This window comes from Echinococcus granulosus (assembly GCF_000524195.1).
Source record: "Echinococcus granulosus chromosome Unknown EG_S00197, whole genome shotgun sequence".
Taxonomy (NCBI): domain Eukaryota; kingdom Metazoa; phylum Platyhelminthes; class Cestoda; order Cyclophyllidea; family Taeniidae; genus Echinococcus; species Echinococcus granulosus.
In genome coordinates this window covers 22,574-47,705 of record NW_020170577.1, presented here as the reverse complement: position 1 = coordinate 47,705, position 25,132 = coordinate 22,574, and the positions used below count along the sequence as shown (strand labels likewise).

Genomic DNA, 25,132 nt, shown 5'->3' with positions numbered 1-25,132 from the left:
CAGAGGAGCAAGTGGTGATTGCAAGCCCTTCAGTTAGTAGTTTGTTCTACGCGGGGTCTGCCTTTGCATTACAGCCAATTGCCAAGATTTTATGACGGGCTATTTGAATGAAATCTCAAGTCTCTTATATTGGACAAGCTTTATTTGAGTTTACTCACAATTTTCTTACCCTCCTTCCGTTAGGAAAATGTGGAATTTGTGAGTTTTAAGTCGATGTAGCATCACAATGAAGTATAATACCGTCAAGTTTAAGGAAGTCTACAAGAGGAGGAGGACTGACCGTAAGTTATGACTTCTCCTCTTGCCCAAAAATCCACTTTTTAGTGCTTAAGTATCTTTTTGGGTAACGGGGAGTATCATCAAAAATAAGTGCTTGGAAGGTCATTTTAATGAACTCCTTGTAGCATCTTGAGTCTCACCTAAACACAGGAGAAGTGATAATTCGAGCACCGAATGTATATTACCGACGCATGGAAGGGCTGAAGGGATACCGTTTTGACTGAGAGGCGATACTGGCCGAGTAAAAATACATTCTACGGAAAATTAGTGTTCGCATCACCAAAAGTAGAGCTAGACAAGTAAATACAATATCGTATGGCCCCTCTCTTCTCACGGGCTTCGCTTAGTCAACTTTACTCGTCAGCCATTATAACGTAGCCGGAGTTGTAAAAACAAAACCGACAAACCCACTGCACCAGTCATTGAATTGGCGTGCAACCGAGAAGATACTTGACTGCATCGTCATTAGTTCCTCTAGGCAATCCTCTTGATCTGGAATTTTGTCCTGGTTGGGGACTGTAAGAGGTGAGGGGAGATGTGTTGGACATCTCGTGTGCGCATCGCTAATCGCGAGAGCACTGGCTAAAAAAGCACAGTTATTTAATAAGATTGGGCAATCGGATTAATTTTGTGGAGATAAGGCTTAGCGTCTCTTCCTCATTGCCACTTTGTTCTCATTTCATTGCAATCCAGCCATATCTATCTGGGCTCCATCAAGCCAATTAAGAGGTGGAGGAGGTACAGGACGCTGACTTCATTGGCATCTCCATTCAGGTATGGTAGATGGTCCATGGCCACGGTTGATGCCGCTTCAATTGTTACTAGCTTTGTTGCAGAACACGAGATTTGGTAGTTACCGCAGGTAGACGTCGTGACAAATTCTCTCATCCACAGCCCATGTCCTTCTTCCGTTCTGTTAAGTACTGGCATTTAGCAAAAGTCATCAGGATGTCTGTCCTTTATGATCTCTGCCACCAATTTAGCGTCCTGCGACTTACCTGAAGGCAAAAGAAGGCATTATATTGGAGCAGAAAATATATTGCTGACGTAGCGAAGATCTGGAGGGCTGCTAGCATGACCTGGAGGCCATTACTCCTAGCATAGGTAAAGTAGCGGAGCCTCGAGTGCGCGCAAAACCGAAACGCGAATCTAAACAAACAACCATCGTATTGCACCCTTTACTGGTGTAGCTTAAATTGCTCTCCATCCATATCACTTTTCAGTTGAACTTAACCAAGTAATAATAAGGCATCCATCACTTTTTAAGTCTGTCATTTATTTTTTTATAAAAAAAATCAAAAAGGGAGGTTTTATTTTTACACCATGCAAAGTATTCTGCCATCTATTTTCTAACCCTGTACCCGTTAGCTGGTCGATGGTTTAGTAAATGCTGGAGTTGACAGTTAATGATGTTGTAGTGTACCCAGACAACCTGAAGACGAAGGAAGCCATACGACTTGGGCAGAATATGCAATGCTGTCTTGCAGAAGTGCATGGGGTTACTGGCGTAGCTCAGAGGTACAATGGCAGAGCCGGGATGTTCCCCGTTGTCACAACCGAGAGTTAAACAAGTGGTCAACATATTACGGGTGTTGAGGGGAGGCGAAATTAATGAGCATCCTCTCATAAACCGTCAAAGAATTTGATTTCTGACACTTTATGCTACCACAAAATATTGAAGCCATACTCAATAATGACTCTTTCACAAAAGTATGATATTGTAAAACATTTTCGTCTTCTTATACCTGTGAGGCAAGAAGCGATCAGTCAATTTTGACTCTCTAGACTGCTAGGATGTTATCGGCCCCTGAGAAGAAAATGGATGTCGAACCTCTATAGCCCCGATCTCCTCCACTCGTTTTATGGCACTAGCAGGTAAAAGATGCCCTCATTTAACCAAGGGTACGAAGGTGAAGGTGGAAGGGAGGAAGGCCTAAACATATTGCAATACAACCCTTCGTTACATGAAGGATCAGAAGTCACGGTCTCTTAAGACATTTTTAATTTACGTCGAATGTAGCTTCTTTGAAAGACTGAACTCGCACTTATATTCACAAATGAAGTTTGCAAATTTAGTACCTGCGGCGCTGCAAATCTTCCCCTAGGTCAAATGAGGTCATAATACTAGGGAAGTGGTTGCATTACTGCCGTACAGAAGGCCTTGCGGCTACTGGCATGGGCCGGGAGCCGCACCGCCCAGGGGAGGTATAAAAGCGGAGCCGTAAATACCAGCGTGACCAAAACGAAGAGTTAAACAGATCCTTAAAGTATTACACAAGATACAATGAATTATGAAGAGTTGTTAGCTCTTTTATTACCGCTCTAGCGCTTGTTTATAGCCTAATTTATCTTCTCAACATGCTTTTTAAAATTTAAAATTGCGTGGAGAGACATTTGCATCGGAAAAAATTAAATGCCACAGTCAAAGTTCGAGCAGTTGTTTATCCCCTTTCAAGAGGGTGGGAGGTGTTGAAGTGTCCTCACAACTTTAGTCGCCAGAAGCCAACTAGGTTTAACAGGCGTTTGTTTTCACTTCGGCAGTCCAAGTAACTGGCATTTAAACTTTTCAGCGCATTTAAGAGGGGTCAAACCTGAGAGGCATTTCTTCCGACGCAAATATAAGTATTTCTGGTCTGAATATGAACAATAAATGCTTGTAGCTGGGCTCCATGGCCAAAACAGCATTTAAACAGCTGCATTCGTTTGATTATCACACCTTTTTGACTTCTGCAAAATCCGAAAGTGGCGTAACAATTCGGCTTGACTAGCACTTAAGGCCCTGCATTATACTTCCTCGGGGCGGGATGTCATCTGGGCTATGCCAGTAGCTCCACAACCCTTCTCTACAATGGCACCATATTTTCTGTTTTGATGTTATGACTTCTTCAATCTTCGGCGAAGACTCAAAGAGCTACACTGATGACGACGATCCGTAAATGGGATTCTAAAGGCCAGCCACCCTGGTTTCCATCGATGGATACAAAGCCTTGACGTGACGGAAGAAGGCTATATGATGAGGAGAGGAGAATCCGTGATGTCCTTCAACACCTACCCCGATCCTGTATTCTACAAGAATGGAATTCACAACTAAAGAGACACTAGCCGTTGCCATAATCCATCTGGAAAGTTTAAAGTAGAGCTGTCAATGGCACCTGTATGAAGATGTCAATGAAGTGCACACGCGAAACCCCGTGCATTTTTCTTTTAGCTAAAGAGAAATTGAATGCATATATGGCTAAACGGCATTGCTGTAAATATAAACAGGTAAATATAACCAGATACAAAACCTTGCTTTCCATGAAACTATTCCAAAACCTAACCCTGCTTTTAGGTAAGTGTTCTCACTACTTACGGTGGACACATGAGATGGCCATCACATTTCCCCTTCCCCCAATGCAGTTTCCAAACAGGGATTAAGTTCAGCTGAAGTGGAGCTGACAAGAGGGACCGGTAAGGATGCGGTTAGATATCTTCCCACTTGCATACAAATTTGATGATTGGCACGGTTTATTCACCGGTATTTCTCCTACACCACCGACTACAGCGAGGAACGACGCTCAAATATGGAGAGGGCCTCTGTTATAGTTTGATAGTATTTGTCCGCTCGGCGTTTGGTTATGCGGACACCTGAGGCTCCGCAGATTGCACTTCCTCTTAGCCGACGTAGACTCCGGGCCGTACCAATTGCCTCTCAACCCCCTGTACGGCAGAATTACATTTTCTGTCATAGTGCTGTGGCTTCTTTTGACTTCGGGAAGGAATCGGTGTGCCACGGAGTGCCCCAAACATCAATGTTAGGTCGCAGGATTTTGAAATGGGTAAAAATGTAAGTCTTACAAATGAGAAGAATAAAGTGCGTAAGCGTGAGTAGCAAAATTTGCTTTCTAAATTATTGGTGATACGAGTAAAATCTGATATCCCTTTGAAATTTTTAATCTAAATTTCGTACATTTACTAGGAGACAACTTGAGTCACTTTACTACTTTGGTGTGAAAAAAAAATATATATATGCAAGTACTTATGAATGTATGAATGTATGCAGGCATTTTGGAATGTTTCAATACGATTAAGCATTTAAAAAGGAATAGCGCCATTTCAATCAAAAGGAACGAAAAGTTTAGCAGAAAACACACCCCAGATTGGAAGGAATAACCAGAGATTTTATTTATGTGAACTGGTCCATCCACAATGGCCTTTCTGCTACAGACTTAACCCTCCTGAGGGAGTTGGTTAAAGTGGCAGGTAAAATATGAAGCTGGGATTTCTAACAACTAATCTACGAAAACTAGACAGAATTTTAGTGACATCATTTGCCCGTGTTCCGTTCTTGCGAATTTAACCAACCACATTAATTTTTCCACAAAATAACTATAAACTTTGAGATTTAAGTACTCACAGATAGAAAAAAAATATTGAAAAATTATACTTGCATTTCGTGTACACTCGGAGCCTGTATTTTTGTTTTCAAGGAGTAAAATTCGGTCATTTAAAAGCCTGAGTCAATTAAAATTTTGTTCAAACTGCCGTAAGCAGTCTAAAGAGGCACACTAATTTCCCAACAAGTAGCAAAATGGCAAAATAGATAAAGGATACCATTTCCTTTGATTAACTTCAAAATTATCCTTCATTGAAGGATTTGCCTTGAGGCCAAATTCCCTACGAACAGATATTGCATAGCAGTTGCGGTCTTTGCGGTTACCACCCAACTTTGAGCTGTGTGATGCCGATAAATCTTACTTTATTAATGCAGTTCACAAGCAGTAAGAAACTGCAAAAAAATGTGGATCTTCTGAGTTTATTCTCAAGCCTTGTGATCAAGCGTATTTTCATGCAAACGACAATGTTATAATAGCTTAGGCCAAAGATTTCATTAGAAAAGTGTAATACAATAGTGGTTTATCCCTCGGTTCTGGTGAGGCGCTACTTTTGTACTTCGAATTAGCCCCCTTGTACCTCGCTGGGTGGGCTGGCCTTTTGGGCCATGCCAATAGCCCAGACACCTTCACCGTGCTGAATATATATATTCTGCCCGAGTATTGTGTCTTTTTTCGTCTTCAGGAAGTCCCGGGACGCTACAAAAAGGCTGATAACAAAAATTTACAAATCTATTGCTCTACATGGTGCTTGGTTTAACAGAACCGCCTACTGTGCGGATTCTTCAGCTACACGTTGTTACTCCAACTGGGGACGTGGGCCTCTGACCATGGTGGTATTATTCCAACCTTCCTGTGCACAAAAAATCACTATTTCTTTTTGTAGCAATATAGATCGCTGCAATTTCATAGCAGATTTAGGCTCCTGCAGAACCAACTGCCAGCAGTGCGAATGGTGCTTTTAAAAACTCATGTTATGGAGACAGTCATATAACTAAGAAAAAAGGATTTGTTAAAACACATTTTTAGCCAAGCACTAGCGTTGCACCCCAAGGATTTCTTGAGCACGATTATTAAGTAAGATTCAATGATATCTGAGAAAACCTACCATGTTACAAATCACCCCATCTGGTTAGTCACGGATAAAACGGATCTTGGAAAAAAAAGAGCACAACAAATATCTACCTTAAAATACTGTTTGATTATGTGTAAAAATCTTAGCACTTTTTGACAATTTGAATGATGTAGTTTATATCTTCTACAATGCAAGCCTTAAAGGTTGCCCAGCAGGTGCGGTCCCTTTGAACACATTTTGTAGTTCTGGGGATGTCAGGTGTCCAGTGGTTTTTACTCCGTATTTTATTTGACCTAATTGCGGTCACCCCATGTAAGTATTGTAAGTTCTTTTACGTTTTTCTTTAGTCGTGGTTGTTGCAGCCGTCGTGTACAAATTGGAGCCGTTTCAAAGGGGCTATTTTTCGAACGACAATTCTTTAAAATATCCATATTTTAGTTCAACGGTCAAGAATATCTACTTGTTTACAGTGGTACCTATAATTGCTATTTTAATTGTAAGCATTTGGAGTTTATAAAGTTGCCTGTGTTTTGTAGATTGCGGCGACGGAGCTTATTCGTGCGCGCAATTACGGCTTCTCGACACGCTATAAGAGCATCCCTCTGGTACACAATTTGTCTGAGTAATAACAATTTGTTTTAGATTTTTATTAATTTGTATAAATTTCTTTATCTTCTGGCCTTTGGATACACCGTGGTCTCTATGTTTACCCACATTGGAAAAATTGTTGTGGGCCGACTTCGCCCCAACTTTTTCGATGTTTGCGGTCCGGTTGCTGTAACTGAAACGGCATATGGATATATAAGTGAATTCAGATGTACCAAAACTGACGCCTACTTAATCAGAGAAATGAGGTTATTTCACACACTCATTGTTCATTCCTTTTAAATGCCTATAAATGTGGTCCATTTTTTATCCATTTAACCAGTCTGATAGCTTTGTTGCTTCTTGAAACCTACTTGTCACCTCATGGCTTTGCTGGATTGTTTGTTTATCTTATTATTTATTCTTCGTAAAGTTTAATTAAACAATATCTTTACCTCGAAATGTCTAGGAATGGCGGCTGAGAGCGAGCATTATTATTTATCTGCTTCCATTAATTCATAAACAACCATCTGTAAAAACATTTAACTTTTAGATTATCATTCCCATCAGGTCACTCTGCCTACACCATGTTCCCAGCCATCTTCATTGCAGTAAGCATTATAATACCACCCAAATTTGAGGAAATTTCCTAAAGTTCTCACTCCCTTGATCCTCCAAATCATTCTTTTATTTTTTGGACCTTGTCTCTGTGTGCGTCTGTTGATTATTTAAATAAACCTGAACCGGCTGAATCACAGAATAGAGTGAGAATTTGTGCCTTTCAAGGTCTATCTTATGTTTAGACCACACACTTACACAAAAGTTTTTTGTATGCTTAGACGACTGGTATCGGCCGACTTTTTTCAGCTTTTGCTACTGAAACGATAATCATGTCTTAGTAAATACGTCACTTCAATTGGTTCTAGCATTTCTAAAGGTTAAATCAGGCTACCTCCTACACACTCATGTGACTTTATGGGATGCCAGGCCTTTGATTATATTCATGTGCCTATAACATGTGTCACAAGAGTTTAGTTCAATTAGCAATTTGGACAGACACTATCTATTGCTCAATGCAGCACTATTTTTTATTTGCCTATTGGCCAATCCGATTAGGCAGAATTTCTACCATTCTTAAGTTGTGTAAACGACGATTTACGTTGTGTGAATGACTCACGCACCCAGGGGTCCTGCTATGTCACTGTTCCACTGCAAAAACACACTCAGGGAATGAAGTGGAAAGTGGACGTGCGCGCATGCATTGGTGGCGACGTGTATTTAAATCCTTGCTAAACATGGTTGAAAAAATGTGCATCTTATCGCCTCCCGATTTGACCACATCGCCTGCCATTTTTATGCCTTTATGTAAAAACTATCCTCCTATAGACACCGTGAAAATTCTTCCGTTAAGTAACCATAACAACGATGCATTGAAGTCTTTTTAGTCAATAGAATTGTAGCTGTTCTTAGAATTTCCATTCCTCTCCCTCTGTATCTCTCTGAACTTGGCCCATTTCGAAACAATCTGTAAATTAGCTTATGCATTTTAATGTATTCTGCCATAGTGAATTATTAAGCATATATTCTGTCTTATGAGTTTGATTCGGGTGCTATTTGCCAACAGGTACTCTTCTGTTCCTTAGTTAATGTGAGTTTGATTGGTGTCACAAAGCAAAGCTGGTTGAACCACAGAAACGGAAGGTTGCTTGAACAATAATAGCGGGTAATGTGAAGACTACAGACAGGCGACAACACGAAATACAACGAAAGTCCATTTATCCACTCGGGGTTACCGAATAACTTATGGGTGTCCCTACATTGCTGCCTACCACACATTGCGATGGAGATGCCCAATCTGGAGGCAGTGGGAAAATACCAACACGATGGAAACGCCTAGTTTACTACTTGAATCCTTTCTAAAGTCTACCTATTATTGAAGAAGCATCAAAGATTTTGTAATGCTAATAAATTCTTCTAAATCGTTGGGATCTTTCTCAAGTTCCGCTTCCTTGCCGCCTAATAGACTTAATTAGAAAGTAAAAGCAGAATGCAAAATTCATTGTGATTCTTATGTCGTTTTTTGAGGAACATTCCAGGAGAAGAATTAGGAAAGTAAGAATGAACATTCACATAGATCAGAGGAAGCAGGCAATGATATGGCGATTCAGACACTCAAGGCCACCAAGCACACTCGTGATTGGTTTGTAGGTGTATTTGCATTACCGTATGCCAGCCATCGGAATGGGTTCAGTGCTGCAGGCCTTTGTGCAAACTGCCGCTGTGACAGGCGCCTTCTACGTCGGTATGACACGAGTCTCTGACAACAAACACCACTGGACAGACGTTCTCGCTGGCATGATAATTGGCGCCTTGGTTGGTATTTTTGCCGTGAGTTTACCTCAAAATTATTGCGTTTGACTTCTAATTTTCTACTCACTGGAATTCTTTTTCTTTTACACCTATGCAAAGTTGATGGTAGAGGACGAAGGTCGGAATTTGAAAAGGTGCAGTTTTTTAACAAAACGCAGCCGAAGGGGTCTCCTGTTTGTACAAATCACTCTCTCAACTTGATTGGTCTTTCCAAATCTAAGTCTACTGTTTCCATTGGCTACATTTCCACCAATCAGATTTAGTTGTCCTTAGGTTTCTTGATCTTCACATTTAAATCCTGACTACACTTTTATGTGAAAAGGCTACTCTTCCATGAAATTTATACATGATCAAGCAGGTTTTAAATTGTGAGAACTTGGACCCACAGTAGATGGTTTTGTTGCCATCCTTTTTCCCTTTTAACCTTTGCGTGGGTGGGCGAAGCCAGTGGAAGGCTTGTTTTTGGCCTCTCCGACGCCATTCCCACGAGTACATTCTCATTGTCATAGCGAAGCATCTTGCAAATTCACTTATCCATAGAATGCAGTAGGTGGCATAAATTTTTATGCACGAGCGTGTGTACTTAGCGTATGGGACACCTCTGTTCACTCCGTGGCCAACTATGCATGTTTTGCTCATGTCACGTCATTTCGGTGCCTCAAAAATGGCAGTGCCGCTGTGGTTTTAATTTTCGGTTATAAAAGTACCCAATTAAGTGGTATCTTCGAGGATTATTTTCAGAATGAACTTATTTCGCTTCGGTGAATGCCACTTGTAAGTAAAAGTCTAAACCCAGGTAGGCATTAAGTTGTGCAAAAGCTTCTTTGAAATTTTAAATGCTTTTGGAGGAACCTCATGTCATTTTGAAATGAATGTTCCATTTTGTAATTCTCCATGTGACTCATATTCGAAGTTTGAATCGCTTGGTGGAAAGAGGTTTCTCAAATCATCTACTCACTATGTACCACGCCTGCTCGGATTCCTACTTCGGTACTTCAAGCACCTGGCACATGGTTTTAAAAAGGGCCACTCAAAATGAAATGGTATTACCACTTGAAACGGGGCCTTGATCTTGAACCTTTCAAATACGTGTTTACCCAGCCACGTATTTTGTTACGGGTTTGGGTCAGCGAGCTTATCTCTCGGGATATTCGCATTTTGCGTAGTCGCGTCGCAACTTCGTAGCTAATCTGCCTCCTTGCCAAAGGTACTCAAGTGTATTCTCCTCTCATTGGTCGTGCTTAAGTAAAGTCAGCCCTTAAGGACATAATCTGGGCAGTCGACTTTCAATCGCCTCCGTCTTCCCGAATGAGTTGTCTGACAAATGGACTTATTTCCACGGTAAAGTTGTTCATACTTCTATGTATGGGTAACAGTGGCAGGTGTTTTGTCAAACACACAACTTTTACAGCCTTATTTCTTTTGTTGAATGAATTTTTCAAAGGCACATCGTGAATGAGGCAAAATATTTCCTCAATTTGTTTAAATTACAGAAGTACTGCAAACCAAGACTTCAACTTACTCATTATCTTTCCAGTAGATCTACCATACTTCCGTAAACTTTAATTGTTGAAATATGCCTGGATTTGCTTTGTTTTGTTTGGACCTGAGTTTGTCGGAACGCATCGAAAGGCGGCCCTAGTGTCTCACTGAGCGCCTAAGCCTCACCATTTGTGCTTCGAAAGCTGTTTGACCCTTCACAGCAGCAAGTGTGCAGTACTCAAAACATTCCAACACCTCAGAGGTGTCTGACTTCCAAGCTGTAAATATTTTGTTCATTCAAATGACTTGTAGGATCCTCAATCCATTCCCAATGTTTGAAGATGGTTTCGTACTAGCTCAGAAGACCATACACCCAAGGCGATTAAAGAAATCACATGGTTAAAGGTGTTTAACCTTGCATAATTTTACGCTGGATTAATGCACTCTCCTAAATGGCAAAGTTTATAGCTCATCGCTCCCCTCCCTCTGCCACCTTCCAGGTTCGCTACGCTACAGACGTGCGTGAATTCGACGCCGCGGAAGCGGAGGAGGTGGGGTAGAGGGCATCGCCTCACTCGTCTAATAGCAAGCTCCGTCTAAACACCTCGTTATATTCGGTGTGGAATTCAACCCTCCCTCCTTTATTTTGCGCCTTCTCCCCCACCCCACATACCACTACCTTCACGCCCATGTTTTGTGTCCTTATTTTGCACTTCTAACTCAACTGGTTTTAAAGTCTATGAAGCCGCGCCAGGAATATATGATGTGTATGCTCACTTGTATGGGTGTTTTGGTGTCTTCTCTTCACTTTCCCATGGCAGGTGGTCGCGTGCTTGCTTCTGTCACGGGTTGACTGCAAGTGGGGCGAGTTAAGGGCGTTCTTCTTCGCCTCCACCCAGTAGTATTAGACTGCTCTGTTTTGACTGTCAGTTGGCTTTGTTGGGAAAATTGTTCTTTTACTTACCACTGGGGAGGATGGATGAGAACATTTTCAGCTGGGTAAATGCCTTTCACCACCATTCTAAACTCTGCTTGATCACTTGCTGACTTTGGTAATCGGAAAAAAGTTATTATGAGTTGATTCCCTAAGCTGGGAGCTTGTGCGTACTGTTTTTCAGGCAAAATTTCCTCTAACTCACGAGTTCTGTTTGATTGAATGAATTGCAAAAGAAGTGGTTTAAAGGTGTAACTTTCTCACCATGAAAATGCGCTTCTTTCAGATCTGTAAATTACAATTAAAAGTCAGCAAAGACAATCCAGTTAGCTTTTGTTGTTGGTTAAAAAGCTGAAATTCTGCTTTGTATCATCGTTTTTGAAATTCGTACCGAGTTTGACAGGCAACCGCGGGTTGAATACTACTTTAGCAATTGTCAGTAGTGGGCTGAGGTGAGACCGCTTGGTTATTGAAGTCTTATTTTTGCCCATAAATTGAACTTAAAATTAGAACACTTACCTGTGGCCCAGTCGTTGAATTAGATTTGAGTTTTTTTTAAAATTTGTTGTCATACAAACTTTTTGCACATATGTGTGACTGACTTCAAAATGCTCCCTTGATCATTATCAGGTTCTACCCTGCTTTGAAGGTGAGCAAGTTAGGCACAGATTCACATAAACACTTGCAAGAGACTGTACTAATTTGACCTGAGGCAGATTCTGTATGCAGGAATCATGGTAACATCGTAGGCCGTAAAAGTGATTCCTGTGCGTTGAACTGATGCCCCTTTTAAGTGTGACACGGAATTAACACCACTTCTATCATTACAGTGTAGAAGTTAAAGCCCGTATTAAGGGCTATACAGGTCGCAAATTAATGTAGCAAGTGAAGTTCCACACCTTCTGGTAAAAAACAACGGATGGTTCTAAGGAAAATCACCGTGTAACCAGTGTAGGGGGAAAAACCTCTAATCAAGGCCATCAATCATACTGCTTTGGGATGTCCGTACTTTCCCCCTTTTTGTCGCATACATCTTGATTTAATTAACAAATTCAGGTAGTTGCGTTGTTACTGGCGCCTCCTACGAGAGGAGGTACCGGGAAGGCCTACAACTCCTGCGACACCGCGCTCCCACACAGCCCGTCCCAGTTGGCTGATATCGTGCAGGGGTGTACTTTAAGTGTACTAATAATTGCCCTAAGGTCGTGAACAATCAAATGCCATAAATGCGAGGCGCCTCTGGCAGTCTTCGTTGTCCAGCCGGCTGTTACGCATGCGAGCGCCGACCGCCTTGCCTAATCATACACGTCGGTGAATAAAGACCTCGGTATCCATGGCTTTGTTTACCGTTTACTCGGGCTGACAGGCATACAGGAGCCAAGTGCACACACGCACACACCAGTTTCTAAGAGTAACTGATTGACACATTTCCTTATCGGGCAGGGCGTATGCAAATGAAATGTCAAAACCCGAGCATTAAACGGGACTGGTGTGAGTTAAATCCTCTGGCCTAGACATTGCCTCTAACCTCTTAAGGCTCTTGACATGGACGAATAGCTACTCTGTTCACCTAGTTTATAGGGCTTTATTCCCCAGCAATTTTGAGAGTGATGAACTTTCGTGCATGACCTCGTGAATGTAGTAAAAGTTTCCTTATCTCTCTTCCATCATCTCGCCTTAAAAAGATGAAATAGAAGTTGGGTTAATCCAAAATTATGGTTAGAAAATTTTTTGGAAGGTTCTTCATCATTTAACTCTGGCAGGATTTTAATGTTGGGAATTTAGGCAATTTATTTCTCAACAGGGTATAAATCCACTTTTCTAATTGCGCACTTTCTTTGTTGGGAATTTGCCAGTTATTTGAGAGGAGGTGTCAGACAAAAAATGCCGTCAGAATCACAATGGGGGCGGTTTTACCTATTCAAAGCATCAGGCGGTTCACTATCTCTACTATTGTTGGACTTTGGATTATCTGAATAAATGTGTATTTGTATCGAAAATCGTGATATTATCTATGGGAAGGGTGTGATCCCCTCAAACTGTGCATATTTCTTATTTACGCTTATATCCCTACTTATAAAGTAAAATTTTGTCGTCATTTCTTTAGCACTTGCTACCGAACAACGTAGAGACCTTAATGTAGTGTAATTACATAATACTTTCGCAACCTCATAAGGCCTATTTCACCCACGGAAAGTCACAAGATGAAGCAGCTCTGGTAACTCATACATGGTATGGGATTTTGAATACACGCTTGGCAGAGGTGACGGTGAGACATGCGCACCAACTCATTTGTCATGTCACACAAAACTTTCTTTACTACTTTTAACAATTGAATGAACAAGCCAATTGGGTTTTGGCACTATTTTACCCTCAATTTACATTTGGTAGAGAGAAAACTTACCACAAAAGTGCAACCTATTGTCTAACTAAGAAAGTGCAAAATCTACAATGTTTTACACTTTGCAATGGGGTAAGTAGGGAAGGCAATTGTACCTGCTTCCAGTCGGCAGAGACAGAAATAAAGGAAGGCACTAGTATGAGTGATTTTATGCTTAAAATATCATTTTTTAGGTTAATTTGTGCAAGGGATTATCCTAGTTGATTCACCTTTCTATTTTCAATTCTTATCTCAAAAAAATTTTCTACTTAATTTGGAATCTACCTCAATAACGCCTGAGTGCAAAAGTCAGTCGGTGAAACTGGGTGCCGGGAGCCTCCCACCATAGAATTTGCAAAACATCAATGAAAGTCTGCAACCGCCAACCGCAAGTTGGCCACCCGGAGACTTTCCTGAAGTGGAAAGGAGTCGCAATACTCGAAAAGAATATGCATTGCCGATGAATAGAGGGACTGAGGAGCTGCAGCCATAGCCCCCCCCCCCCGCTACCTCCTCTTCTCTTTCAATCGGCGCTCCCCTCAGCCATCACCGCGTAGTCGGTGCTGTGCGAATAAACATTCACGAACCGACCGAACCAGTCATCGTGGTCGCTTGGAACTGAGGGGCTATTTGACCGCAATGTCACTGGTCCCGCTTGACATTTCCTTCGAATCTAAGGTTTCGTCACGCTTGAGAATTGGCTTGTGGGATGAGGAATATGCCTAAAAGCAGAGTCATTTAATAAAGGGTGTTGGGAGTAAAGCTTCTCCTCTATCGCTCCTTTCCACTTTGTTCTCACTTCAATGCTACCCAGTCATAACTATGTGGGTTTGATCCATCTGTATCGGATATTCACCTAGTCACCACTTTTATACAGGTGCCACAGACAGCTTCGTAACAAGCTTTGCCTAGATGGTTCGTGGCTAGTGTCGCTTCAGTTCCTGCAGACTACGGGACTGGGATGGTTGCCAAAGATTGGCGTCATTTTTAACCCCACCTTTAGGGGTCGTCATAGATTCGCCCATCCCCAGTACATGTCCTTCTTCCTTCACGTTAAGGTCCAGCTATCAACGCTGGAACTGAGGGTGGTTGACCTTTAAGATCGGGTTCACTTTCCGCTGCCATCAGTGTAGCACCCCCAGACTTCTCTAAAGATGAATGGAGACACTGCTGGGAAGCAAAATTGTACTGTAGACATACGGAAGGTCTGAGAAGCAGGCCGCCGACACTGTCCAGCGGCCAAGTCGCCTAGTGGAAGTGCCCATGTAAAAAAAACTGAGAGTCCAGCAAACCGTCAAAGTATTACAGGCATCATGATTCCTTCAATGAATTTTAATGTAATCCCTGAGTGAATATTTCCCGGTATTTATTAACTTGATCAAGGGAATTCATGCGGTTTTTCCTTTCGGGTAACCGCAAACAGTTAGCTGTTACTTACTTCGATGTATTTAATATACGGAATTTATTATGGGAAATAAAAATCACAACCAACACAGGAATGTCACACGTCGGGAGATGTCATTCGGAGTTGTTTGCTTTGCAATCGTCAAGGCTACTCGAGCTGTCGGTTGTAATGGTAGGCACTCCGAAGGAGGGTGAAAATGAATAGAATGTGATTTCCACAATGAATGACTCGACTGGGCATTGTGTCTACCGTGGCGCTCTATTCACCAGAACCAAAAAAACTCAGTAATTAAAGTGTTTTAAGTAACTTGATGGGAAAGAGACCAAAACAACAATTGGTGGGAGGTGTAGTTGGGTGAGGCGACATTTAGTTTGCGTCTACATCAAGTGGGAAGGGAAACTCGTGGAACCCGATGGACATGCGAGTCGCATATGGGAAAGGCGAGGTCTCAAAGGCTACCAATTCGTTCTCCCTCGCTTCTTTTAATTCGCTTGCATTAGTTTAGCTTCTTTGTTGGCTGACTGACAGATTAACTTGGGCTGAGAAGTGGCCGTTGAACTCTGACACTCGAATGCATCTTGGGCTGTTCCCCGACAATCCATTCACTAACCACTCAACACTTTCGAGACGCGTACCGCTTTATCCCCAGGGGACTACGCATTCCTTGTATCTGCTACGTGTGGTGCACTGCAGATACAATGATTTACAACGCCCTGTTCACTTGCCGAAGGCAAACATTTGTGGCTGAGATCCAAGCGCCCGACATGTCTGGACATGACTTGGGTGCACAAGACGCGCTTCTCCTCCCCCCCTCCCACACCCCCACCTCCGCATCCTGACACCCTCTAGAAAACCCATGGGCGGTGACTCAATTAAAGGAATGTGCTCTTCTTCCACAAGGCAACACCCTGGCATGACCTTGCCATGGAATGGAAATGCGATAATGACCTTAATTCATCTTTCACATCCTTCATCTCGTGGTAAATGTCATTTGGAAATGTAGAGGATCAGAGACAACTTTTCCCTTGCCTTCTGAAGGCAAAACTTGTCAAAGCCGAATTGGGAAGAGGTTTAGAATTTTTTTAATTATTAGTGAAATTAGCGAGCCCAATTTGTCGAAGTAAAATATCTCAAGCCACAAGCGTGCTTTACCTGGTCATGAACAAATTTGTTTGCCCACCTTAGTTCCTCCAAAATGGAAAATGACAAATCGGAAGGCACGCCCAAAAACACAGCCAAGCAGTTGGAAAGGGCCAAAGCATTTGCTCGACAATGAAAGAATCAGAATGCCTTGTGAATGAAATGCTGGAGATGTGGGGCCAGGAATTCGCTAGTCCTCTTTAACGGGAGACGGAGTCGTGGCCACATCCCTCGTCCACTCGCCACTTAAAAGTGGAATGTCTGCCACTTGTAAATTCCAGTTTTCTTCAAGCAGGCAAGGCAAAACTGGCCTACGTACCTCTGGGCAAAATGTACGATAAGTATATTTTGTCAAAAAGTCACCTAGAATTGCCTCAAGGCAAGAGGTGTGTCGTAAGGAGTGTCTGCTTCATTTCACCTTCGATAGACTTGATCCGGACAGATAAAAGGCTGATTTCCATGGAGGGGAATGAGCTCGATCCCTCCTCCCGAAGTAAAGCCCATGGTTGAATTCCTCACAAACTATCTACTCAATTAGATATCAGTGTCACGACATGACCTAGGTCAATTACTCTCGTTCCCTCGAGCTCATTCATTCAGGCCAGGGTGTAGCAAAGATCGAAGAAACTGGTAGTCTGAGAGGAGGACGAAATTGAAATCACAACAGTATAACTAACTGTTGATGGGCCTAACTACTTCCCCCAAAAGCGCTTTCATTCTTTTTGTTTCCTTTTGGACAAAAAAAAAAAACAGAAAACGCCCGCTAGTACGGCAAAGTGAGAGCCAGGACAAAGGTAATTACTGAGTACGTATTTGGCAAGTCGAACAAGGAGATAACACCTTGTCAGAAATTGTGGACAAAGTTGTTTAAAGGTTATTTCTATCACCTTCCCGGGGGACCTTCTCCAGTGATGTGCCACCTGAATGAAAAAATTTCCCAAACATCTCGTGGTTCTTCAGCACAAACCCAATGAGTCACTGATGAGGGATTTCAAGGCCACATTTCCTGAGGCTACCTTGAAGATGCTAAAGGATGGTAAATGCATGTGGCTAAAACCTAATTATAAATGGACAGGAGAGCTAACGGATTCAGTCAAGTCATGAGCAGATCGTCACACTGCAACGGTAGTAACCGAACCCTCGAAGACTTGAGATTTTGCGTTGTTACCTGAGCACCGTCCTGCTGCGCCCACGTGGAATTTTGGCGCGAGGCGCATAGCCGACTACTCGATTTACACCACAGCAGCACAGTCGGTACAGAAAAACCGACCAATTAGCCTCCGCGTTTTGCTTCAGCTTTCAAGTTCGCCTTCCGAAGGCATGATATTAGTAAAAACTTGTCCAAAGTCCAAGATTAGCAAAGAGGCCATCAACCGTCAAGGCTAGATCGGAAATATTATAGATACTTTTGTCATCCTCCCACTGAAAGGAACGGAAAGGTAAGTGGACAGGTAGGAAGAGCAAGAGACCATGCAGGTGTGTAATAGGAGGGGGTTAATGTGAAGAAGGAAGAAGACTAAGTTAATGGGAAAACGAGTCCATGTGTCCACCGCCTACAGTGCAGGGCGCTGATCATAAGCACCGAGGGTAGGCGGTGGCGGCATCGGAGCACCGAAGGGGCCTGAGGGCGGACCGCCAAGCTGCAGTGGCATTCGCTGCATCCCCGCCTGTAGTTGTGGCGCGCCCGGCTGGAGTGGTGGTGATGACACACTTGGATGCGGTGGTGGTGGTGGCGCGCCCGAATGCGGTGGAGGTGGCACGCCTGGCTGCGGCGGTGGTGGTGGAACGCCCGAATGCGGTGGTGGCACGCCTGGCTGCGGTGGTGGTGGTGGCACCATCGAGGTGGGGAATCGACCGCCTGCCAATGGCATCGGTGGTGGCGGTGGAACAATGCTGCTGGCGCCCGACAATGGCGGTATCATGGACACTTGTGGGGGCATGTGTGACTGGAACTGACCAGCAATCTGAAAAAAAATAACAAGCAGGAGGACTAGCGCTAAATCTGAAGAAAATAATGCAGCAGAACGTCAACAACGCATAGGCATGAGGTCTGCCACTATTTTGCTCCATTAAATCAATGCGACTGGTCCTCCAATCTTTTAATCCACTTACAGACACATGACTTATAACGTCCTTAAAGGTGACTGGAACAATACGCCCAAATGGGAGTGGAAAAGTGGACACAGTAGACGGCAACTCACTAAGTCCAGAGCATGCATTCGAAGGATGGAAGGAGCGTTACCAAAGTCCAAATAACGGGCGCAACTATGGTGAATAAAACCTGCCACATCATCCACCACAGTCCACAAAAGGTACATTCCGCTTAAATTTAAGCTATTTAAGTTTAAAAAGTATATTTAGCCTCAAACCAAGGGTATTCTATGTCTACCCCATAGTTCCAAGTTCACCAGTCTATTTGCGGTACATGATTTGGTGGAACCAGTTACCATAAAGCAGGAAGGAACACATGTATTTGTTAAAGGATTTCACTAATAAATCATGTAAATGTCCCAGCAAATAGCATGCACTGTGGCCACACATGAAAATGATAATATGCCTTTGAAAAAAATTCCAGTTCAAGGGAGCAGGGATTAAACTCTCCTGCCCTCAAAAGCAACAGCCAGACCAATGCGATTGGGCAAACACGTCAGCGTTTTAAAATCAGTCGTTCGGGTAAAACTACGAGACAACTTATATGCACATTGATTCAATGGGAAGGAAGGCACATTTTTACCTCTAAACTTTTTGTGAGCAGTCGGTAGATATGATTTAGTCTACCTCATAAAAGCAACCGAAGTGACGCCTGTCTTGCTGCAATTTACTATACACGGGTATGATAGATTTTTTCATTGCACACAGTCAAGAAAACTTAAATCCTCAATTAATCTACTAAACTGAAGCGACGATCTGCAGACACAGATCACGTAGTTTACCAACTACTTGAGAGACAATTTTTTCCGATCAAATGTTACCAAAATATCAAGGAATTAGACTCACCGGGGGCGGAGTTGCAGACGCCGCAGAAAGTTGTGGTGGCCGTGGTGGTGGAATAGATTGCTGCTGCTGCGACTGCTGTGGAGGTGGCATTGGCGGCCCACTCATGAAAGCAGGACGTGGACCGGGCGGCTGGAGAGTAGGCTGCGAGGTGGACAGATGAGACGAAGCCATGTTAGTGGCGGGCAATAGCGCGTGTTGCTGTTGCATTTGTGTCTGTGTAGGTGGGATGGAGCCTAGTGGTAAAAAACTGCCTGCGGATGAAGCGAGATGCTGCGGTGGCTGTGGCGGCGTCGGTGCAACCCCCGTGATTGAGGATGTCGGCGGTGTCCTCATTGTGGTCACTACCGACCAAGGTAGTGCTTCATGCTGTAAGACGGGCACTGATGAAATCTGAAAGGAGCAAAGAGAACCGTATTAACTAAACCAGAAGATACGTATGATAGTACCGAAATTCGATTGATTGAATCAATCAGACATGTCTCATCGTCAATTGCACTTCGTAGTTATTGGTCGTAAATTTATATGCTATACCATCACACCATAAATTGATTCGGTCAAAGGTGGTGCAGTGACCGCTTCCTCGAAGACACTGAGCGTATGGGCTTGGGCGCACAAATTAACCAAACGTGCACAAACGCAATCACTAGGAGCCTGGTTGCAGCACACATACACAGCATTTAAACAGTTACGAGCTAATGACCACTTATTAACAATTAGTACGAATTTTTTTCCGCATACAGGTGGAGGCAATGATGCGGGAACGGTTGGCTGCTGTTCCGAAGGCTGCGACAATAATGGCTTCCTCAACGTCGATTCAAAAGGTGGAGCTGACGAGTCCTGTGGTGGAAATGGAGCATGATTAAGTTTGGGCGGTTCATCCGATGAAGCAGGCAGGGCACCATCGTCACAAAGCGGTTCCGAAGACCTCTACAACAAACCAAAATCCAGATTTTAGAATCCATCCATTTTGCATAAAAAAGGCTAGCATATGGAAAATCAAAATAAAGTAGTAAGAAAAGCAGTGTTTGCGAGAGAAATAACCTCAGGAGACGGAGAGGCAGCAGCACTGCGAGAATTCATCTTCGATTCCTGCTTAGAATCTTGCATAAACTGGTCAAATTTCTCCGAAAGTTTGCTAAATTCTTCACGAAGACGCTTGATTTCTGTGAATAAACCTTCGATGTCAAGTGAGTGTCTGGTATTTTCGCCATATATAGCTTCATTGGCGAATAACTCCGCTGCCTGAGGAACTAGGAAAATTTCGGAGATACGTATAAAAGAAGACATAAAGATGCTAGGTATTTAAGACGCACAGATAATACAATAAACCTGTATTATAGTCAAGATCAGCTGTTGAAAAATCGACCTCCGGGAAATATTCAAAATACATTAATTTACTCGACAGCAACATGTAATGAGGCTATGCATATTCATGGCAAATATTCTAAAGGGAAGCTAGACAAATGCAAGAACATGACATACAACAATAAATAAGGAAACTAATACACTGGCTTACCGACGAGCTTCAGGCGTAATGTTTTGTACTGACGAATGGCGTAGGATAAGTCAAACTCCTCTGCGATAGTAATATACTCATCATCTATCAAGTGGATGTAAGAATAGAAGATACATACCCTCATCCTTGTATTTTATGGTAAAGCTTTCCAAGTAATCAAGTTTGGGTTTAAATACACGCTGCATCATCAATATGAGCTCGTCATAGGTTAGCTCTTCATTGTGGATGAGAATGCGACGCAAGTCATCGCCCAATTGGGCTTTGATTACCAATTTCCCCACGAAATCTCCATCCGTCTTCGCAGCCACAAACGACATATCAAACAGAAGTGAGGTGTTGGCGCAGCTTTGAAATTGCCGCGTGAGGAACCGATTTCAACAAACAAAGAACGTCATGTTTGTTAAAAGTCGCAATATCAATCGTAAAAAATCAAAAAAAATTATTTTAAACAAAATTTGCATTCGAAAAAGGGTAGTATAGAAAGTAATGGCTACCTTACAATCAACCTAGATGGATTTATCACAAAAGGCATTATAACAATTTAGCTTAAGTGCTTTTTTAATACTTAAGAAAAAACTATTGAATGTAAGTTATCTTTAAACCTCTACAGGCTTCTAATTTTCAGCCAATACATTTCTTTCGATAGATTATTCCGTTGCCATCTAGTTTTTAAGCCATTGAATGTTAGTTTTATCTGGCTGGCTGTCGTACTCTCTTTGGGTATCAAAATAGGTGCAAAATATTTTGCACCTTCAAATACATTAACATTAAGGTGCCACATAGCTACTGTTTTTAGGCAAGTGATAATTTGTCGAAGGAGATTGTAAAAAAATACTGATGTAAAAACATTCTGATTTTGGGTGAGATATGTTTAGTGAGGGTAATAATGTGATTGTTCATTCTGTCCAAAAGATGACCTTTAATCGGAGTTGTCCGTCTGTGACGTATTCAAAAGTCTGCGATACGAAGTGTCATAATGAGTTCTTATGAAAACGCCAAATCCATTGCTGACTACCTCAGTGGCGTTGTTCCTCAGCTTCCAGAGATTGGTATCATATGCGGCTCTGGTTTAGGTGGCTTGGCTGAGTTGGTTACAGAGGCTACTGTTGTCAAGTACTCTGATATAAAAGGATTTCCTAAAAGCACTGTCGTCGGGCATCCTGGTAACCTTGTATTTGGAAAACTTGCTGGTAAAGACGTCGTACTTATGCAAGGACGATTTCATCCGTATGAAGGCTATGAGATATCTCAGGTAAGGAAAATATTTGTCACTTTTAACATTATAGGTCATCCTTCCTATACGCGTTATGAAACTCCTCGGTGTTGAGACCCTAATCGTTACTAATGCTGCTGGTGGTTTAAATCCCAAGTTTAACGTCGGTGACATGATGATCATCAAGGATCACATTAGCTTGCTTGGTTTAACCGGAAAAAACCCACTCGTTGGTCCAAATGAGTCTCAGTAAGTTTGATTCTTCTAGCTAATCTATACTTTTTTTAGTTTTGGGCCCAGGTTTCCAGCATTGAATGGTTTATACACAAAAGAGCTGCGTGAACTGGCAAAGGGATTAGCGAAGGAACTGAGTATTGAACGATACCTGCAAGAAGGTGTGTACATTGCCCAGATGGGTCCCTCCTACGAGACTCCAGCCGAGGCTCGCTTCCTGCGAATGATTGGTGCCGACGCAGTTGGAATGAGTACCATACACGAGACGGTCGTTGCAAAGCACGCGGGCATGAAGATTTTTGGCATGTCTCTCATCACCAACAACATTGTGGTGGATGAAGACAGTCAAGTTAACTGCAATCACGAGGAAGTCCTTGAGACCAGTGCTAAGCGGGCGGAGATAATGAAAACCTTCGTGAAAAAGCTTGTTGAAAAGCTATAGTGACCTCTTAAATTTAATGATGCCCTTTTACTATTGCTTTGTCACATAAATTAGAATAAATTTGGTTTGAAAATTTCACCACTGGGGTCATTAGTCCATTTTCATTTTGTGTTTCTGGGTATAAAACTGCTAAACTTTTGGTATTGTCTGCAATAAAGTGCTATATTTATGGAATCCCTTAAAAATACTCTGTCATAGGATTTAGGCTTGCAACTCCGAACTACTGAAATTGGTCTCTGGTATTCTACTTACCAGTTCCGGTCTGAAATACATGGAACATTTTAAGATTAACGAATCCTATCTTGGCCGATCTCGTAACTCATTGTGATAACAGCATGATTCTGCTTTTTAACTAGTCATCATGTAGGTGTGAAAACCTTTAGTCGTCCAATACTGACGGAGCAATAATTCCCTCGTTAAAGTGGGAATTTATTTTAATGTCATGTCTCATAATGGTTAGACCAGTCAACGCGGTGTATCGAACAATTCTTAATGGGTACTAATACAGAGTATCTGTGCCTCGACCGTGTGGTGGATGAATCATCTAACTTCTTTCTGGGCGTCTGAATGGAAGTAGGTACAAGGAAAGGCGGGTGTCTTTTTGGTAGTGGGAACATCTAGAGTCCTTTTGTGGATATTTTGAGAAATGCAAGAGTCTGCAAAGCGTCGACTTGCCTTCCTTTTACCCTCGCTTGCGATTGGTCAGCTGGAGGCTGCCAACAGAGTTTTGTCTCCCACCCAACGACCACGAGGCAACTTCATGCCCAACACATAAGCAGTAACTAGGTCTCCTTAACTTAACTCCGGAATTTCTGCTATTTCTTGAAGGAATGTGGGCTACTGTCTGGAAAACCTAATTTATTCTGACCGCAATTCCAGGTTTATAATAATTTCAGTCTCTGAAAGGAGGTTGTTGGTCATTCTTAATAAGTGCATGAAGTGCATGTCATTCAATAAGTGCCATCTTAGAAAATCTTTAAAGGCACCGGATGCACCAGTTGGTATAAAAGCCGGGTACGGGATTTTAGTCTCTAATAGCCGTGTTCCTAACATAAACGCTTAAATATTGCGTTTGGAATACCAAAAAGACCATGGCAATGATTTAGGACTTCTGTGCATGTGGGAAAGTCAGTTCGTGCATACATTATTCTTTTTGGGAGGAAATCTCAACTCTACTAGGGAAGAGTGCATAAAAATGTGGTAGACATGGATAAGCTTGTCTCTACACTAAGTAATAATTTTTAGTGGGAAAATGTCTAAACTTATAAGTCGGCCATTAGTTCAGAAAATCAAATTGAGGGGAAGGCCTATGTACTAAGATACTTCTCATTTGTTGGTGATTTCATAGCCTAAATACCGCACAAAGGTGATAAAAATGGTGACTAGCTTTGAATTTTTTGTGACTAACACCTAAGGTGCTTGAAAGTTAGTTGGCCAGACTATCATGTCCGCCAGGAACGTGTACAGCGGTGGGGGAAAATACAGCCGACGGATGGACTGATTTCGGACCCCCGTTAAATGAGTAATCTGAGCGTCCAAAAATTGGCACCCGACGAGAAGCACAGACAGAGGTGGTTCTGTACGTAAATGTCAGGATTTATTGCCAAACCGGGAGTTGTGCGGATCCCGCATATCACATCAAAGAACACGTGTGGCCGTGCGGTCAGAGTTCAGTCAACCGAAATCCAAAACATGGCACGTAAAACAATGGAAAAATGAAATGCAAATATATACAATTCCCGTTTTTGTTTTATGAAAAAAATGTTGGTAGTATTTGATAGGCTAAAACGCTGGACTTAAAAGTGGCTTGCCACTTAATTATAATGTAGTGAGTTCCATATAAATTCCCCATTATTCCAGTGGCAAATAAGTGTCTCCCTTCATGTGGGAATGCAATAAATCCGCATGGAGCCAAATAAGGGAGAAGTAGAAGTGTAATTATCTAGGATCCTGCATCCTCTCTGAGGCCATAATAAGCCAGACCATTAAGGGAGAAGCGATGTCAAGTATATCAAAGAAGGGCTAAAAGGCTCCCGGGGAGGCACAGTTTGAAGGCACTCCTACTAAGACAAAAGCACAAGTTGAGGATCTCAAACAGCTCAAGTAGATAAATGGATCCTTATAAAGGAAATAAATGCTAAGTTCTCCTCTAAGTCGAAGCCTTGTCGTCGACGCTCCCCCTTATAACGTCTCCGCTTTCCATGTAATCGACGTTAGTGCAAACTTCAACGTACCACGAGGCCAGTTGAAGACTGACCTAATAACATCGTGTTTGAGGGCCAAACCTGCCATTACGTAGTAGCAAATACCGTAAGTTTGTACGGGACTTCTCAAAACCACATTTAATATAGGACAAAGTGTATCACAGAAGAATTAGTTGAGGGTGATTGTAGCAGAAGCTGGACAATGTCCTATAGAAAGCCCTCCAAGGAATTAAATGTTGTCCATTAAAACGTACCCCCGTTCTGTACACTTCTATCCACCAATCTTAAATTCCTCAAGTTATTCTTTGTCATAAGTCATCTTCAAATCCACGTGTATCCCGAAATAACTTCTACCTCAAGTGCCTAATTTTGATTCAACCAAGTTTAACAGAATGAGACACAAGTTAGAGAAAACACAAATCTCACATATAAGCATGCTAAAGGATAAATGGGTACATAGAAGGACGGAGAAAGGAGTAGAAGATAGATGGATGGATGGATGG

The 25,132-nt window shown here is 42.4% G+C and overlaps 4 protein-coding genes across 4 annotated transcripts; 3 read left to right on the top strand and 1 right to left on the bottom strand. All coding sequences in view use genetic code 11, as the record gives it.

Annotated features, from left to right (window-relative positions):
• Positions 1 to 5,978: 5,978 nt before the first annotated feature.
• Positions 5,979 to 8,022, top strand: EGR_10190 (Putative phosphatidate phosphatase; the record flags this gene model as incomplete). Its single annotated transcript, XM_024499439.1, has 6 exons — positions 5,979 to 6,039; positions 6,075 to 6,223; positions 6,264 to 6,332; positions 6,370 to 6,581; positions 6,866 to 6,923; positions 7,966 to 8,022. The coding sequence occupies 6 exons, from the start codon at positions 5,979 to 5,981 to the stop codon at positions 8,020 to 8,022; spliced, it is 606 nt and encodes a 201-aa protein (XP_024346151.1).
• Positions 8,023 to 8,538: 516 nt separating this feature from the next.
• On the top strand, positions 8,539 to 10,724 carry EGR_10189 (Lipid phosphate phosphohydrolase; the record flags this gene model as incomplete). Its single annotated transcript, XM_024499438.1, has 2 exons — positions 8,539 to 8,700; positions 10,665 to 10,724. The coding sequence occupies 2 exons, from the start codon at positions 8,539 to 8,541 to the stop codon at positions 10,722 to 10,724; spliced, it is 222 nt and encodes a 73-aa protein (XP_024346150.1).
• Positions 10,725 to 17,576: 6,852 nt separating this feature from the next.
• EGR_10188 (Protein TFG) lies at positions 17,577 to 20,853 on the bottom strand (the record flags this gene model as incomplete). The annotated part of the gene is made up of 6 exons (XM_024499437.1): positions 17,577 to 17,987; positions 19,021 to 19,410; positions 19,759 to 19,947; positions 20,062 to 20,270; positions 20,537 to 20,620; positions 20,655 to 20,853. 6 exons carry the CDS (start codon positions 20,851 to 20,853, stop codon positions 17,577 to 17,579), a joined length of 1,482 nt encoding a protein of 493 aa, XP_024346149.1.
• A 659-nt stretch (positions 20,854 to 21,512) lies between these two features.
• Positions 21,513 to 22,425, top strand: EGR_10187 (Purine nucleoside phosphorylase; the record flags this gene model as incomplete). The annotated part of the gene is made up of 3 exons (XM_024499436.1): positions 21,513 to 21,788; positions 21,823 to 21,998; positions 22,038 to 22,425. The coding sequence occupies 3 exons, from the start codon at positions 21,513 to 21,515 to the stop codon at positions 22,423 to 22,425; spliced, it is 840 nt and encodes a 279-aa protein (XP_024346148.1).
• Positions 22,426 to 25,132: the final 2,707 nt, after the last annotated feature.